This window comes from Stegodyphus dumicola, chromosome 7 (genome assembly GCF_044657685.1).
Source record: "Stegodyphus dumicola isolate Sdum_Otavi_A_Nest chromosome 7, ASM4465768v1".
NCBI classification, from domain to species: domain Eukaryota; kingdom Metazoa; phylum Arthropoda; class Arachnida; order Araneae; family Eresidae; genus Stegodyphus; species Stegodyphus dumicola.
In genome coordinates, this window is record NC_140774.1 from 201,922,712 (window position 1) to 201,941,445 (window position 18,734).

The 18,734-nt window shown below is 35.8% G+C and overlaps 1 protein-coding gene across 11 annotated transcripts in view; it reads right to left on the minus strand.

Annotated features, from left to right (window-relative positions):
- LOC118191481 (zinc transporter ZIP10-like) overlaps positions 1-18,734 on the minus strand; it is a 166,003-nt gene that overhangs the window by 54,372 nt on the left and 92,897 nt on the right. For 10 of the 11 annotated variants that reach the window (XM_085821237.1, XM_085821234.1, XM_085821235.1 and 7 more), the window contains one exon: positions 1,701-1,941. In XM_085821237.1, coding sequence (XP_085677363.1) covers positions 1,701-1,905 — 205 coding nt within the window. In that variant the 5' untranslated portion in view covers positions 1,906-1,941. Of the gene's footprint in view, positions 1-1,700; positions 1,942-10,805; positions 11,033-18,734 lie in introns of those variants that run through there. The other variant, XM_035362281.2, reaches the window with a different exon arrangement.

The window sequence follows — 18,734 nt, forward strand, 5'->3', positions numbered from 1 at the left end:
GTTAATTTTTTGTATTCAAAAGGCGGAAATGTTTCTTTAAAAACCAAAAAAACTAGTTCCACGTTACTTTTGAGCAAAGTTGGTCCACCTTCTGCAAGCCGACATAAAAGATATTAAATATTATCGAAGATATTATTTATAACAACAGCGTAACAGTTTATACTTATAAGACAAATTAAAACGTATTTTAATAAGATGTCACTTAATCCCGTTGTTCGAGGTTCCTTGCAAATTGTCATTAATAGAGTATGAACTTGTATGATGTAAATAAAATGGTTTTGGTGTATTTAATTATGGCAAAGCACACTAGGGCTATCTGCCTATGCAGAGGGGTGCCTTCGTGGAGGACTTTCTAAGGGAAACTGGCTTGTATTCACGTTACACATGGGGAAAATCACGAAAACGCCCATGTAGCCAGCCCGTTCGCGGGATTCGAACCTCGGACCGAACTACCAGTGTTCAGCGACTTTACTGCTTGGCCGGTGGTGGACGTAAATAAAATGAAATACGTTTCTTGTTATCATCTTGAATATGGTGCTATGAATAAAAGTGCCTTAATATCTGAACTAGTATTAACTTACGTTTAAAACAAGGAAATATGAGCAGTGGTTGATATTAATCGTTGAGAAATAACATGTACTTTTCGATATATTTAAGCCGATCTTACTTATACCTTTGCATGTTTAGAGTTTAATTTTTCTTGATGGCTCAAATGCTTAAGTAACTCATAGGTAATAATATAAATCATGTTATACAACGTGTACGGTACGAATTCAACTTCGAATCATGTACTAAGAACTTCACATTCTCGCAAAACTCGTACAAATCCAGAAGATTTTTATGGTGAATCTTTACATTATGGTGACTTGGCGATTTTTTTTTTTTTTTTTTGGACTCCATTTTGTTTTCAACGAAGTAAAGGCTTTTTTTTTTTTACTCAACATTTTTTCCAACAATCTGCTAGCCGAATTACGCTTATACTAGAACTTTTATGGATGGAACAAAAGTGCTTAATCATCACGAAGATTAGGTGCGAAACTGGGAGAAAGTGTAGAATCGTCCACTGCTTCACGCGTTTTTAAGAATTCCACATACACGGTATCCATGTACACGTCGACCTATTTTTCACTTAAAAAAAATCCCAGAATTGCACAAAAATCGCATTGCGCACACTCTTAACTTTATCTATGTACACATTGAGCCATTTTCACTTAAAAAGTCAAAGAAAATTGACAAAAATCCAATTCTTCTTACTCTTGTAAAAAGCGCCAAACAAATAAGTGGGCGATTTTGCCCTTTAGCAGCGAAATTGTTTCTTAAGTGCTTATTAGCTAAAATCACAATCGGAATTTTCCGGAAAATGTCACATTACATGTCTCATGACCTCTCATTTCTCTGAGACAAAATAATCTGCGATTCGACCTGTGTACTTCTCAAATTATTGCTAAAGTCCTAGCTAGTAACCTTTATCGCCAAAATGTCGAAAATTACAAAAATAGCTGAGAGACTAAAGAATGAATCCTATACCTCTCAACCAACATGTGTAAAAAGAAGTTATCAATAAGTCACAAGACTCGAAATGACTGAATACAGGACATATTCTAAATTACACCTCGGGCATTTTAAAAACTCTCCTACCACAAAATATGTGTAGAAGGAGAGTGGTGTGAAACCAAAAAATAATAATATAAAGAACTCACCTTCGAAGGTCATTTGCCCATCGTGGCCATACTTGGTGAAAATCTCTTGCAGAAAGAAACGATGATCTGATACGTGGGGAACATGGGGTTCACCACTTGGATGAAGGTCGTCAGGTTTCTGTGCTACAGTCGAGTGGCATCTCGAACACATCATCATAGCACAGAAAACGCACAAGTGCACATAATAATGGACTTGGGAGGCCATAGCACTTGATGGTGAACTCCTTCGTCAGGTGAGGGTCTAGATAACACAAAATAAAAACTATTAAGAAAAATTAGCTTGGTACCAGTATTTCTGGTTTTAACCACGAGGTACGTTTCTCGTTGTTCTATCAAAAACAAATTTTTTTTCAGCACCGAAGATTTAATACAAACTACCACCTTGGCGAATTTCCGCAATGATTTCAAACACCGGAACCCCAGACAGCTATGGTTGTCTGGGGTCTGCGCAGTCTGTCTGCGCAAGTCGGTAAAATGCAGTGTTGCCAGTTGTGTGATGAATCTCTTAAAATAAACTTTTGAAGTACACCAGGGAAAAAAAAATTCTTGCTTTAAAATTTTAGATAACAGTTTTAAATTTCATCAGCATATATGATTCTTATAAGAGCAAATACTAATCACATGTAAATTTGGCTTTATCGGAAATGTTTTGTAAATAAATCTTTGAAGCAAGAAGATCAGGGGAAACTGAAGTAAAAGAAATTGAAAACGTATTTTATTTTAAATACAGTAGACTCTTTTAATTTGAGCAGATCCGCTGGTTGACGTTAGGTTATATTTATAAATTTTATATATATAAATTTTTAAAGAGTGTTTTAAATTAATTTAACTATTCCGTGTGTTTTAAACATGATTGTATATAATGCTGTGATTCATTTGAAAGAAAATGTTATAGATTTGCTTTTAAAAGATTTGATGAGGCCGTATGTAAATAATAAGCTACTGTGTTCGCCTCCTCTTATGAATGATAAGAACGTTTTCGAGGTGATAGAAAATATCAATCAGTTAATTAGCCCAAAAGGATAAGGATAAGGAACAGGGGACGTGGGCACTATGCCTCTACCATACGGTTAATGAGTATAGCATCACGTCCACCATGATCTAGAGAACCCTTAAGACAACACTAATTCAAATACGTGAGTACATAATTGAAAATGAATGATTGATTACAAACAATTGTGGTATACCTTGGCAGTAAAATTGTTGCATTTGTGTAAATATTAAGTTACCATACATTTAACATAATACAATGTAAATACGAAGTCATATATGTTATTGCATAAGACTTCTAACAAGTGATATATCATTATACATAATAGCCCACCAGCGGCCGAGCGGTAACGTCGCTGAACACTGGTAGTTCGGTCCGAGGTTCGAATCCCGCGAACGGGCTGGCTGCATGGGCGTTTTCGTGGTTTTCCCCATGTGTAACGTATATACGAGCCAGTTTCCCTTAAAACGTCCTCCACGAAGGCATCCCTCCCTTAAGGCAGATAGCCCTCGAGTGCTTTGCCGTAATCTAATAAACCAAACCATTATACATAATACATGACACAGCGCGAGGATAAACTCCTGAGAAATAAAAGAGCAAAAGTCAAACATATAACTATAGAGAGATAATAATATGATAAAAATACGGTTCAGTATGATAAAAATCCAGTATAGGATGACAAAAATACAGTAATTTACAGCAGATTACAGTAATGATGAATACAAAGGTATGGACTAATATGTTTGCGGTAAAATACATTGAAAATATTATGCCAGTTAAAAATAAATGTACATATGACATGATACAGTTTAAAATAGTTTAAAATGCACATTATAAATCCATTAATTAATGAATAAATGATGTATAGAAGCAATGCAAGGCGGTATAGTTAGCCCAAAAGGGCGATTAATTTCGCTTTGCCATTTTGTGGCTTTTCACTATAAAGGGCGTTTCACTTTTCAAATTGTTGCACCAAATATTATCGCCCTGTATTATATTTAAAGAAATTAAATAATTAAGCATCTGCATAAATGTTTCTCATATTATGATAAAACAACGGTACATAGAATCATCCAATTTTGAATAACGTAATCCTCCACCCGTATATGGGCATCTGGAAAGCCAAATTTGAAATGTGGAATTTGGTTTGTTACCTATTTCATATTTTGCAAAGCATTTATGAGTTTTTGATTAAAAAAACTCAACGATTTTAAAGCGAGCAATGGCAGCCGTGTACGGGGGGAATACATTTTTATCTCCAGCGCGCGAAACTGTGTATCGAAAATTCTAAAGATATGGTCTTTTAAAATTATTTTATGATATTGCTATTGAATTAAATTTTATGGTTTAAGAGCAAATATGATATTTAATAAATAAAGGTAAAACACAAAATGTTTAAAAAAAAAAAAAAAAAAAAAAGAGTCTTTGGGCGTAATATAAAATCTGAAAACTTTCAGATTTTTCAGATATTTCAGATATTTTTTTTAAAGTTTTTTTTAATTATTTATTACAGTGCATCCTATGCAGTATTTCTAACGAGGTGAATGAAACTTTTGTCGTTCTTTATTGGTGTATTTAACTAATACTGGAAAATTTAAAGTAAATGGAATTTTAAAAACTAAGTGTAGTTTTTAAAATTAATAAATAAATAAATAATATAAAATAAAGTAAAATAAAGTAGTGACTTTGGGTTGCGGTTTTTAACATCGGGTTTATTTACTTGGTGGCGTAAGTCTCTAAAGATAATTCTTAAGCACATTTAACTTTCAAATAAAGCTCTCAAGTCGCCTGTCTATGCACTATATGCCTCAAAAGTGAATATTCAGACGAGTTTCTTTCAAACAGTACATAAACGACTTATATTTCGATGACTAAATACATCTTTTTGCTTGACCTTTGCAGAAAATTTTAGGTTTTTGAATTTTGTGGCGTCTTATACAGTTACAGTTAGTAAATAATCACGTATTTGTTGATGGCAGAGGAAGACTAAACCAATTTAGTCCTTTTATTGTTATTTTCTTATATAAGTCTACATATCTGTACAAATATTAGGGAGACATAGAATGAGAATAATCACATTCTATAGTCAGTTTAGGGACGTCTTCATAAGTCTTGCATCTTTTTGCAAGTCTACGGCTGTTCGAAAAGACAGTAGTCTTCTTTAACGGTGCCAAAGCATAAGGGAATGTGCACAAGTGTCTCGCTTGAAAATGACCGTCGGCACTCTTATGGCGTCCGATTTCATAAAGGCATTCTGGCATATCTGGTGGTTTTCATAAAGGTGTGTGCAACCATATGCAAATCGATTTCGGTTTAACTGCTGATTAATTACCGGGGTCGACGTAGAGAATTCTGCGAAGTTACTGTCTAGGATCTGTACCTAGGCAGTCTCGGCCACGGGGGTATAAAATTTATGAACTTAATGGTTCTGAAGGCTTCGGAAAAGGTCACTTATTGGCCGGCGTCGGGGTCTGGCACGTCCTAAACGCGGCGTGGAACTAGTAGCCCGGAGAACTTCCCCCAGGTATGCTGGGTAATGACCCGCTGCGACGGGAAGCCCGAGCGACTGGTGGGTAGCAAATGACGACCAGTGCCGTTCCGGGTGACTGCCCGGGCGGTGCGCTACCCTGTCTGAGGGGCCAAAAAGGAGGTTGAACCTCCGACTCTAGTTTTAAGGAGTGGGTGAACCTGTAGTGCGATCAAGTTCGCAGAACAGGGAATGCCAATTATTGTTGTTGCTGATTAATTACTTAAGCAGGGAATGAACTAAATTTACGGCATCTTTACGAAAGACGCACAATTATTTCATAAATCTATCTGCATCTTAATGAATAAAGCTGGCTTGGTAAGTTTTTCGGGAATCAGAAACCGTCTTTTAGGTTGTGCTTGTCGGAAGAAACCTCGGGTATTTCTAATATTTTATTATCTCCGAAACGTCAAACTGCTATACATATAATGGGTAAAAATGATTTATATATGCAGAGTGTCCGGTCATAAAGTCATGGTGCACTTTTGACCGGTCACAGGAAAGGAAAAAAACAAGATAGAAATGTGAAATCTTCACCAAACAAAAGAAAATCTTTTAAAGTTTCATACCTATTCAGTGATGAGGATTTTCAGCAGACCACATTCGGATGTTTTGGCGATGAACATGTCCACTAACAGGGAATGTCGCCTCATCGCTAAACACAATCTTCTGCAGAAATCGGTTATCACTGTCGACCTCATGAAGCATATCTGTAGCAAAAGCAAATCGTTTGGCTCTATCCGTCGGTTTGATAGCCTGCAACACTTGCAATTTGTAAGGCCTTCTTAAGTAACTCTTCCATATAGCCTTTACAGACTCGTCACTGACCGATGGCCTGCCCAAACGGGGTTTGTCCAACAAACTGCCGGTATCCTTCAACTGCTTATCCTACCGATTAATGTTATTTCTATGTGGTGGCGGTTCGTTGTACACGTGACGATATTCACATTCCATTTTGGTCACGGATTCGAATTTAGCAAGCCACAGAAGACACTGAACTTTTGTCTGTACGGTCCACATTTCGAGTGGCGTGGGAGTGGAAGGGCTGATCTGCTCCTTCGCAGTTCACGGTGCTGCGTCATCACATGTGTGTGCACATGCTTGCACATAAAACTACGGAAACTTGGAGAGTTTTCCTTTTATTTGGTAAAGATTTCACATTTCTATCTTATTTTGTTGCTTTCCTGTGACCGGTAAAAAGTGCACCATGGCTTTGCGGAGGCACTATATTTCTGTACTCTAATCTATCCTTTCGTTTTATTTGAAAAAAATAGAGACCGTAAATTAAAAAAAAAAAAAAAATCTCTTATACTAAATCTTTATCAAATATTCAGTTTTTCATACGTTCTCTATACACTGCTTATCAAAATTAAAGGATAATGAGAAAAAATATGCTCACTTAAGTTAATGTTGCAACCAAGTTCATATTCTGTAATCGTTTACGTTAATAAAATACAATTGAACACAAAATTGCATTTCTATCAGAAATGCCAGAAATATGCAAATTCAGGCATTGACAATGTGGTGCGCAATGGATACATGTAATTCCACTCTGTAGTGTTGTTTAAAGTGAATGTTGTTTCTGAAAGTAATCAATATTCAGTAATTATGACTCAAAGGCATAATTAAGTGAAGGTCAAAAGTGGCAAATAATTGGTAGAATCGAAGGAAATCAAACACAAACGGAGATCGCCCAAGATTTGAATATTCCTCAAAGGGTCATATCAAGAGTTCGGAGCCACTTTTTAAGTATTGGATCAGTTTACAGACAGCCTGATCAAGTGCGACCAGGGAAACAACTGCATCAGAAGACCCATTTTCTGTCGCTGTTGGCTCGAAGAAAGTGCGAAATGACTACAGAAGATTTGGTTTTAGACCTTAAGAAACTCGAATTAGCGAATTATCCGTTCTACTGTTGCACAAAGGTTTCACGAGGTTGTAGTGTATGCCAGAAAACCATTGGTTTGAGTCCCACTCATTTCAGCTTCCAGAAAGCCCCGTTTAAACTGATGCTGTTATCACGTTCAATTAGGGCCAAGACACCTGGGTCCGAGTATTGCTTACTGACGAGTCTAGATCTAGTCTGGACAATGGTTCTAGACATGTTTTGATCTGAAGGAAGAAACATGCAATTGGCCTTTCCTTGTCCGTGAAATGTCCCGTTTTCGCCACCGCGGCTTAATGGTTAGGATAGGAATCATGAACAATGATCGCAGAGAGCTGGATATCTTTCAAGAAGATTCTGTAACTGCTCGGAGATATGTGAACAAAGTATTGAAACCCCAAGTTAGACTGTTTAGGGGCGCTGTTGGCCCAGAGTGTTTGCTAATGGATGACTATGTTCGGCCTCATCGAGGATATGTGGTGTCAGAATACTTGTAAACAAAAGATATCACTCGAAGGAACTGGCCACCTTACTCACCCGACTTGAACCCGATTAAGCATGTATGGATGCCTTACAACGCCAAATTCCTCTGTGGACCGTCTAGGCGTTGTAAAGTGCACTTATACAAGAGTGGCGTGCGATTCCACAAGATTTGAATCAACACTTTGTTTTAAAGTCTACGAAATCTAGATGAGGTATGCATACCTGTCAGAGGTGACAATGCGTTATATTAAAGAAAAAATTTTTTTCATGAGTGGTGACTTAATTTTTCAATGATTTTCCAATTTCCATAAATTTGGCTTTAATTTCAATATTTTGGGAATAATCAACTGCCAAACATTGTAACTTATGTTAACTAACGCTTTTGTACAAATTTCTATTAACGATTTTTCATGAAGTATCAGTTACGTTTTATTTCTGTCATTACCATTAATTTTCATTTTTCGGCCATCAATGTTCATGTCAGTTTCAAATGTAAAAAAAGCATTTTACTGTTGGTAATGGAATTTTTCGAATTCACGTTTCAACGAAAATCATTTCACAACGTATCTCACGTTTTCGGAACCCCCGTCCTAGAATATTCAGCATCTGAAATCTGAGTTTATGGCTGTTCCTGTAAGCGAACACAGGTTCGAAACTTTATTAGAAACCCCGAACTAGTATAAGAGTGCCAACGATCAGTTTCAAAGAAGAAACTATATTCAGTTAGTGTATGCACGCTTTCTTATGCCTATTTTAAGTAGTGACATAACATACCGAAACAAGCACTTTTCGACATACAGTGGATTGCACAGTTGCACATTAAGCGATTAAGCGAAGGAATGCGCTTTCTGTTTCTACACACATTCCATGTTTTGCAACGCAAAGATAGATAAGGATGTCCATTTTCTCTTCATTCGTATATCTATTTATTTGAAATTACTACTAACGGTGCACGAACCATGAATCTGACGATTTAGCGACAATTAACGAGCAGAGCAGCTAAGGGAAAACAAGGTCACTGAAAGTATATGACATAATGGGCTGAAATTCCCAATGTGGGAGGAAAAATGCAACGAATAGTCTCTTACCAAAATTTACATTGATGGTTTGAAAGAACTTCGGGAACATTATAAAATATTCGAATATAAAAACTAAAACTGGGGATCACATGATGAGTGTGATTTTTGATGAGTTTTATTCACATATGCGAATAAAACACATCAAGAAAGGACAAATCACAAATAAAAATAAAACGAATGCAAAAATTACAGTGTCGATGTACGCAAAAACAACCGCCTAAAAACGTCCTTTGCCTTGCAAAGACCGAGTTCCTGAACAAATGCAAACGACGCTGCAGTACTTAAACGTTTAATATACGACCGCTCATTCTATGACGAAATTTGTTTGTTTCAATGTGTTCTATAACCCTATAAAATTTATCCCATTGGCTCTAAAATACCATATACGTATGCTCATATTTGAACAATTAGGTGAAATTAAGGAAATGAAAAAGATTCGAAAATAATACCTACTTTCACTCTCAAACAGAAGAAGATTTTAATCTTACAGTTAATTTATCTTTTGGTTTTCTTTTAGTCCGTTTTAATATCAAATATGGACAAAATTCTTCAGTAAATCTTCCACTTGATAATGAAATACTTAATTCTTTTCCCATTGAAATATTTTTGAGATTAAATTCTTTTATCAGTGCTTCGGAATTATTTCTGATAAATAGATATTAGATATGATCTAATTTGGAAACGAAATAAGAGACCTGTGGTTCAAACCATTATTATTCATCAATAATTATACCGCTTTTATTAAAAAAATTATAACTGACATAAAACTTAACATGCTCTAATAATTTCTTCCTTCTACATATTCATAAAACGTACATTGTTCCTTGGATATAGCTCGCAGCATATCATGGACGAATTATTGTATAGTTTCTTTCTACCGTAACCTATCTCACATGTGTGAGTTTGCTGCAGTGTTCTTACAATTAAATTACAGTTTACTCCTCAAACTGCAATTCCATTAAATCCTTTCTCGAAGTGTTTAATCAGCAGCTACCCGAAATAAACTGACAGATGCAATTATTTGGTTATAAAGAACTTTGCTATCACATATTATCGGACTGACAGGGAACAGGCAGAATAATTAGCAGAGGAAATATCTAACGTGTATGCTAATTATTATTTTGCCAAATACGGCTTTAGAACCCGATACATTTTCAAAAGAATATAAACAAATAAAACGAAAAAGGAAAAAAAGAAAAGAGGCGTTTTTTTCAGAGGCGTTTTTTTAACGTTTTTTGTGTTACCTTTATTATTTAAATATCATGTTTCACGCATTTAAACCGTAAAATTAAATTCAATAGCAATAGCAGAAGAAAAGAAATTTCGCGCATAAAATATCCGTTAAGAGGCACGCTATGTTAATTCCTTTGCAGTCGTTGAGTTTGCTAATGAAAAATTCGTTAGAGTTTTACAAAATAGATAGTACAACAGATTCCAAATTCGGGCTTCCAGATGCCCATATTCGGATACATTATTCAAAACTGGATAGCTCTAGGTACCGTTGTTTATCACAATGCGAGAAACATACATACATACATTTATTCAGATTCTTCTTTATTTAATTGGTAAAAGTTAACTATTGGGGGCCCCTTGTTTTTTTTTTTTTTTTTTTTTTTTGGCGATTCTTTTTTGACGCCAAGATCGGCGGCAGGAACGCACAATTTCAAGATGGCTGTTACGCAAAACCAAATTAAGTCAAAGAATTGCACAAAATCGGTGTCCATGTACACAACAGTCTATTTTCGTTTAAAAAAAATCAGAGAGTTGCAAAAACTAGGCATTGCGCACTGCCTAACTTTGTCCATGTACACATCGATTTATTGTCACTTAAAAAAAATCAGGAAGTTAAAACTATCATGGTAACCAGAAATGGGGTTTCATAGCCAAAATTGAATAAAATTTGTCGCTAGTCGAAGGGGCACCCAATTCTACACTAGAACCATTTAATTTCTTGAAATATAGTACAGGGCTCTAATATTGATGGCAACAATTTGAAAAGTGATTCAACGTTCATAGTGAATCAACGCAAAATGCCAAAACGAAATTAATAATCCTTCTGGGCAATTTGCCCCTTTGAACTAATAATAATAAGTTTCATACCTCGTTTTATTCCCTTAATGAATTAAAAATCAATACTTACGAAAGACCACTCGATTCTAAAAGTGCAGAGTTATTACGAAATAGCACCAAAATATTCTGTCAAATATTTGAAATATTTGCGAAACTGTGATTTATTGCATGTGCATGATCTTGAAAATCTTGAAATCCACCAGAGGTATCATCAGTCCAACGCTTCGAAATAACATCATAGAACATAAAGAAGTTGAAGTGCTAAGTTACTTCCATGCGCACGGCACACTTGGTCAACCAAGGAGCGGAGAGCAGAGTTTATTTCGTTTAACCTGGGGTCACTGAGTTGAGATATCAAGCAACAATCGCCGTCTCAAGAGTTTCCGACGTTATCACACTCCTTACAGAAATAGATAACATTTAATCGACTTCTGGAAGAGTGTGTTAGGCTTACTCCAACGATGAAGTAATCTCCATCTCAATATAAGTATTATCAATCGAAGAAATAATTTGGGGAGATTTATCATGTTTTTAAACTTGGAAAAAAAGTATTTGCACTCTCTATTAACTGATACCGCCCGTGAAGAGAAAGACAAACCATATACCAACAAACCAGAACACCGTTACAGGAATCCGTTACAGGTTTTACAATTAAAAAATGAAATAAATGTCTAAATTAAGATATTATTTCCTTGTTGCGTAAAGCATTAGTCAATATGATTGTTAATAACTAAAAACTAAGTGCCTATTGAACTGTACCACGTCAAGGTACTTGCACGTCTATCTAGATTCGAGTTCAACTAAATTAGATTTTAAACTAACGGAAACATTTAGTGTGATTAATAAAGTCTATAGATTCTAGGTTTGTTGAACCTGGGTCAGAATCAATTGTTGACAAACGAGGTAATACCAAAGATAATTAAAATGAAATGGTAAAAGCTCACGTCCTTTGGTACAGTTCAGGTCGCTAGCAAGGTCAGCACTGTTAAGCTCTTCCCAATTTTGATTCCAACTTACAAAAGTAGAAGAAACGAAGACATATCTTGAAAAGACTAGATGGTGTTGGTGTATTTAATTACGGCAAAGCACACTAGGGCTATCTGCCTAAGGGGAGGGATGTCTTTCGTGGAGGACTTTCTAAGGGAAACTGGCTCGTATACACGTTACACATGGGGAAAACCACGAAAACACCCATGCAGCCAGCCCGTTCGCGGGATTCGAACCTCGGACCGAACTACCAGTGTTCAGCGACTTTACCGCTCGGCCGCTGGTGGGCTGAAAAGACTAGAAGTGACGTCATAGAAAAGCAAATTTTGCAATATAGTAAGCTCGGCTATTAGTTAGTACGTTTGAGAAATATTTAACGCGCAGCTACATTAATCGCATGATTCACTCATTCAGACATAGTTTGAATGAAAATTTTTCTGACTTCGTAATCTTTTCTCCCTTTAATTCATCAAATATGAAAATCACCGAATGGTTGCAGGGTTAAGTTGAAGACTGGCGTATTTTTTTTTTTTTTTTTTTTACCCTTGAGCCAAGCTTGAAACTTTTCTCTGTACTAAAAGTATGTTTTTATCATTTTAACACTTTTATTTAGTTTATCACTAATTCTAATTTTGCGTCTCCACTCGTTTACAACAGTGGAGTGTTTAACTCACCCGACCACTTTAAGCTCGGTTTGGCATTTAAACAATTTGACGTACTGTGTTGTTGTTGTAGCTTATGCTCACTTGTCTGACATACAGGGTTATTCAAAAAGAAAGAGCAGATTTCAAGCATTTATTTCTTCCAAACTACAAAAGCTAGAAACATGATTCTAACGTTAATGGATAGAAAAAAGTTTAAAGTTATGGTATGCATTCAATATGAGCACCGTGTGTTACTCGACAAATGTCAAAACAGTGGCTCATTTCTTGCCACACATCAGCTGGTCTTTGGTTATCGAATTCACTGCTTCAATAATTCGATGTTGTAGATCTTCAAGGGTGTCACGCATAGGAGGGATAAAAACACGCTCTTTTACGTAACCCCAGAGATAAAAATCGCAAGGAGTGATATCTGGAGACCAATCTGCTCTTTCTTTTTGCAATCTGCTCTTTTGAATAACCCTATATAGTCAGCCCAAGCTCCGAAATTTCCTCGTGGCAAGGAGTGCTAGATTACGCCTGCCTTTGGCAACAGCCATGGGCACCTTTCGGGTAATAATGCGATTTATCTCAGTTTCGCCCCCCCCCCCCAATTTTGATGCAGAGCACCCCGTGGCGAGGTGTCCGATGGTTTCCCGCCCTTTTCTCCTTTCACCAAACCACACGAGACGACTTTCGACTCGCCGCATATTTAGAGTGCCGCCATGCCTCACCGAAACTATACATTTACAAACATCCATGCCTTCTCTGGGATTCGAACCCGAGCCCTTTGGCGATGCTAACCCCTACACCAGCTGGGCTTGGCCGCATTCACATTTGAAATCTGCATTACGTCTCAAAGCAATCAGTAAGTGGCAAGAAGAATGGGATTATAGTACCACTGGTCGTCGTACTTATTACCATATTTCTTACGTTACACAAGATAGATGCTGTGGAAATCCCCATCTGACACGTTATATTTCAGGGCATGGCCCTTTTCCTCTTTATTTTGAGAGATTTAAAATAAGCGATTCCAGTTTTTGCACCTGCGGAGAGTTAGGCTCTCCGGAGCATTACCTTGAAAAATGCCGTCTTACAGAAGGCTTACATATGAGATTCCCTTCGCAAAATCGTCAAGCCTTTTGCAAATTTCTAATCAAGCAGAGGCACTTGATTAATAAAATTAACAAGGTTATGGAAAAGGTTAAAGGTCTTGGAATAGACCTGTGCCAGGTGTAGCATTCATATGCATAATGTATTGATGCAAAGTACATAATCTTCGCGGTAAACTCTAGTTTAATGCTACATTTATAGATTTTAGTGATATTCTTATAACGGACTGATCTAATGAAATGATCATTGTACTGTATCTTATGCACCCCCTATGAAAAACAATATGTTTACTTTGCTTATTAGTTACCACAGTCTTTCAAATAGTCACTCAGTACAAATTCTATCAAATTTTGTGTCTCTGAAATGTAAAAGTAAAATATTTCATAAGAAATTACTGTACCAGTGTAGTGTATTGTAGCAAATATGAGGGTACACCATTATTGGTTTTTGTTGTTCCAGAATGCTTACGTTTGTATGAATGATACTTATGGCTGAATTTGTGAAGCACATTAAGTATGTACTTTTCAATGATCCTCACGACTTGATCCTGTATTTGTATGGTCCTATATTCCACATTCTGCTCCTAATGTGTATGTGTATTATTTTGTATGGCATATTCTATGTATATATATATATATACAGCGCATTATTTATTTACTTATTTTTATTTATTTATTTATTTTTATTTATTTATTTTTGAAGGTTTTTATGTATGAATAATATAATATTTAATCATATAATTAATTGAAATTTAGTATTTTGCATTTTAACCTTTTGCATTTTAACCGTATACGCACCAGCATTATGTTTTAATAATCCTGTTTGATTATATACTGTATCATGCATATGTAGGATATTGTTTTTTTTCTTTTTTTAAAAATTTTATTTATTTATTTTTTATTTTATTTTTTTAAGGTTTTTATGCATGAATAATATAATATTATTTAGTCATATAACTTAAATCGATAGTTAGTATTTTACATCTTAACTTTTGCATTTTAACTGTATACGCACCAGCATTATGCTTTAATAATCCTGTTTGATTATATACTGTATCATGCATATGTAGGAAATTGTATGGTTTATTTATATTGTACAATATCGTAAGTACTGTAATGTATGACCTGTAGTCCCACTAGTATCTAGATAAGGGTGGACGTGGTGCTATTACCAATTAACCATAACGGTAAAGGGATGGTGCCCACGTCCTCCGTCACTAAACTAAACTAAATTAAACACCAGCTGGGCGGCTGACGTACCATTCTAGCTGCACATATAACAACTAGAAGAGCAAATGTTTCATCACCTATAACTTATTTAGTGGCAATACAATCCACCAGTTGTCAGGCGGACGCTGTTTCTTGGCTAAAAGGTGCATTAGGAAATACGTAGCCCAAATATTTCAAGCACGTATTTGTGAAAGTATTGCGATAGCAGTCCACAATCCATAAACATTCAAAACGCAATCCAATGAAATATACGCATTCCTGTCCTGATAGGTAGAGTGCTTAGCAATACTGGATGCCGTATCCTTGAACTCGGGATCGAATAACGGAGGAAGCCTGAATGTTTATAAGTGTATATCTTTCGCATGGGTACACTAAAATGCACGGCAGGCCCAAACTTCTCTCGAGTGGTCTGATGGTAAAACAAGAGAAGTGGAAGACATTTTCTTGGCCCTTCAGGGGATTCTCCTTCAAAACTGGGCCGAGTTAGACAAAGTCATACTGTCACCTGTAAGATACCCAAGGTCCATACCAACAACAGACGCAATTCTGCGATAAAATTCGAGGACTTGTTTTGATGTTACGTCAGACAAGTGAGGTAAGTCACAACATGCCATGCATTAAGAAAGGACCTTTAATCATTAGTCAATCAGTCATATCTTGATGCTTGAAAAGCACGAACTGTTCATCCTAGATTTTTTTCTTTCAATAAAACTTTTTAAAAACAATTTAAGCTTCCAGAAGGGAAAATTACACAACGTGTAGGTTGATTTTATTTGAATTGCTAATAAATTAATTAGTTAAAAGTATTTTACAATTTTCTCCGTGATATTTTTACTCTTTTAGTGTAAAACGTTTTATATTTTATAGACTAGCTTAGAAATACTCTTTCGAGGAAATGTAACTTACGAGACGATTTTCAGGAAGTTTAATTTACGAGTTTGTGAGAAATACTGTGTGGGGATTCATATTTATTTTGAATAACCAGTTAAATTTAATTTTACGTTCTTTACTATAAGCCTTCATTTCCCTAATTGTCAATGCCAGAAGATTTAAATTTGGTAGCGTGCCTGAAGGAATGCAAATTCTACCTTCAGGAGAAAAGGCTTAAATACCGAGTTCTAGAAGGGTGTGGTGTAGTGGTGTATTTAATTATGGCAAAGCACACTAGGGCTATCTGCCTAAGAGGAGGGATGCCTTTCGTGGAGGACTTTCTAAGGGAAACTGGCTCGTATACACTAGAGTTCTAGAAGGAAAAGTTAGAGATTTCCCATGTAGTAAATAACATTTTCATGTTTGTTTAACTTAGATACTAACCTAAGGTGCGCAAAAGCGCTTATTCTTCTATTTCCGGCCAAAGGCCTCAGAGCACAGCACCAACTAGAGGTCAAAACTCCTAGCGGTTGATGCCTCAAGAACCACCAGCGATGTCTGATGGGAAAGTTAGAGAGTGTGGGGAAGCGCTGTGCCTTTGTAGCGTGAGCTTCTGGTTCTGCTGTTATTGCTAGTTAACATGGCGTAACAGCTATTACTTGGCTACTATGAGTCTTCGACGCGGTTTTAGGTATAGTTCGACCGTCTATAGCGCAACCCTGGTTGGCATTCTGCCAAAACACATAGACTCGTCCAAAAAAGGGGCCGAGCCCACCAGCGGCCGAGCGGTAAAGTCGCTGAACACTGGTAGTTCGGTCCGAGGTTCAAATCCCGCGAACGGGCTGGCAGCATGGGCGTTTTCGTGGTTTTCCCCATGTGTAACGTGTATACGAGCCAGTTTCCCTTAGAAAGTCCTCCACGAAAGCATCCCTTCCCTTAGGCAGATAGCCCTCGTGTGCTTTGCCATAATTAAATACACCACCAAAAGGGGCGATATTACTTGCTGCGACGTAAATGGTCTTCTCTTCTCCGGAAAGGGCCCACTAGCGGTCGATCGGTAAAGACGCTGAACACTGGTAGTTCGGTCCGAGGTTCGTTTGTTAGTATCTTTGAATTTGTTAGTATCTTTGAGTTGAGTTACCGCCCGAGTGAGGAGAAGTTTGTTAGCGTCAAGTGGACGCACTGCGAATTTTAAAGAGTTTTAATTAAAGAATTCTTTTATAATGCTCACATCAATGCTCGGTTTTCTTACTAAGATGGCTTTAGAATTTTTTTAAATTATTTGCATTTTGTGTGTTTAGTTTATTTATTAAATATTACGTTCTTGACACATGCTCCACATAAAATTCGATTCGACGTCAAAATCATAAAATATGTTTTTTAAAAAGTATATCTTAGAATTTCAGATAATTCGCACGCTGAAGATACTTTTTTTTCCCTCCCGGACAGTTATTTCCGTACAGCTTTCGCTTTGAAATCGCTGAGTTTGTTAATAAAAAATTCGTTAAAGTTTTACAAAATAGATCATAAAACAAATTCGAAATTCAAAATCCGGGTCTCCAAATGCCCATGTTTGGATAGAGGACTACGTTATTCAAAATCGGATGGCTGTAAGTACCGTTGTTTTTTTTTTTTTTTTCACGATATGAGAAAATAGAAAATACGTGTGAGTCTGAGTCGTTCAGAAGCCAATGCGGTTAAGTCCAGAAAACAAAAACTGAGAAAATTAATGTCTCTTGATACATTAATTTTTAAAATTCTTGATTTATTAATTTGATCAGAAAAAGTATATAAAGTCTTTTTTCAAAGTGTAAACTCTGAAAAAAAAAACAAGATATGTAGAGTATGTGTAAATAAAAAAAAGTAAGTATTTATTGGAACAATGACAGCATCTTAAAAATTTTAGGACTTATATCTTTTGGGCAGCTGAAAAAGATAAAGAATTTCCCTTGACATTTCCTATTTCCCTCTACATTTTTATCAGTCAGAGGTTTTACGGTTATTAAAGGAAATTTATTTAATGTTTTAATAACACAATAATTTTCACAAATACGTCAGTATAATATTTTTATGTTTTATTCAAAGTTTAGATATTTCAAATTAAAAGAAAGCGTGTAGCTAAAACTCGAATAATTCTAAATAGTAGAAGTAACAGTTACAGTTAGTATGAATTTGTTGTTTTTCAGTGTTGCCAACAAATATCGAAAGAAGAAGAATTTAATTTCAATTTAATTTCAAAGTTTATGTAAATAAATATTGATAAAAGACTGACTGACTCACAATGGCTTCTGAAATTATTATACAATATATGGAAAAGGGCTGTCTGACCTAGAAAAAAGGAAGCAACGACTAAATCCTTTAATAACTAAGAAGAATATTATTTATTTCAACAAAATTTACAAAAATCGGAAAATATCAAAAATTGGATTTAACCGCATTGGCTTCTGAGCGGACTCATATATTCATGCATATTCCTCCTCATTTAATTTCTTTAAATATAATGCAAGGCGATAATATTTGGTGGCGGCCATTTGAAAAGCGCAAAATGCCATTTAGAAACTAATATCTTATTTGGGGTATAACGTCCCTTTGGGGCTAATAAATATATTAAAAATGTGGTCTTCTATACTTCTTGTATTGTATTGAAAATATTTCCTGGTTTCCTATCAAAAGCAAATTAATTTTTCTGTGTATGCAAAGATAATCACCTGTATACAGCAAACTTTACATTTCGGTCAGCTAAGTTTATCATGAACAAATAAACAGATAATAAATTTGGTGTCTGCATTTTCTCAACCTAAATAGATAATGTGTACAACTCCTTTAAAAGAAATCACGAATAGCTTTCTTAAAGATGTTTTTAGCTCATCCACATAGAGCTCATACGCTATCTGTAAAAACCAAAACGTGTCTGTGCCCTTTAAACACCAGCAGATAAAAACTGTAGTACTTTGAATTGATGTCAGTACCATTAATAAAGCCTCCGAAAGAGATCGTACTGTTGCAAATCCACGAAAGTGGTTCTGATTTAGTATGTCTAAAAGCAATATAACGCAAAAGGGTGTAGATAAAAGTAGGGCATGTGCATTTTAAGATCGAGGAAATGTTATTGAATGCTTTCAAATACAGGATTATTCCTAATTTCGTGAAACATTTTAA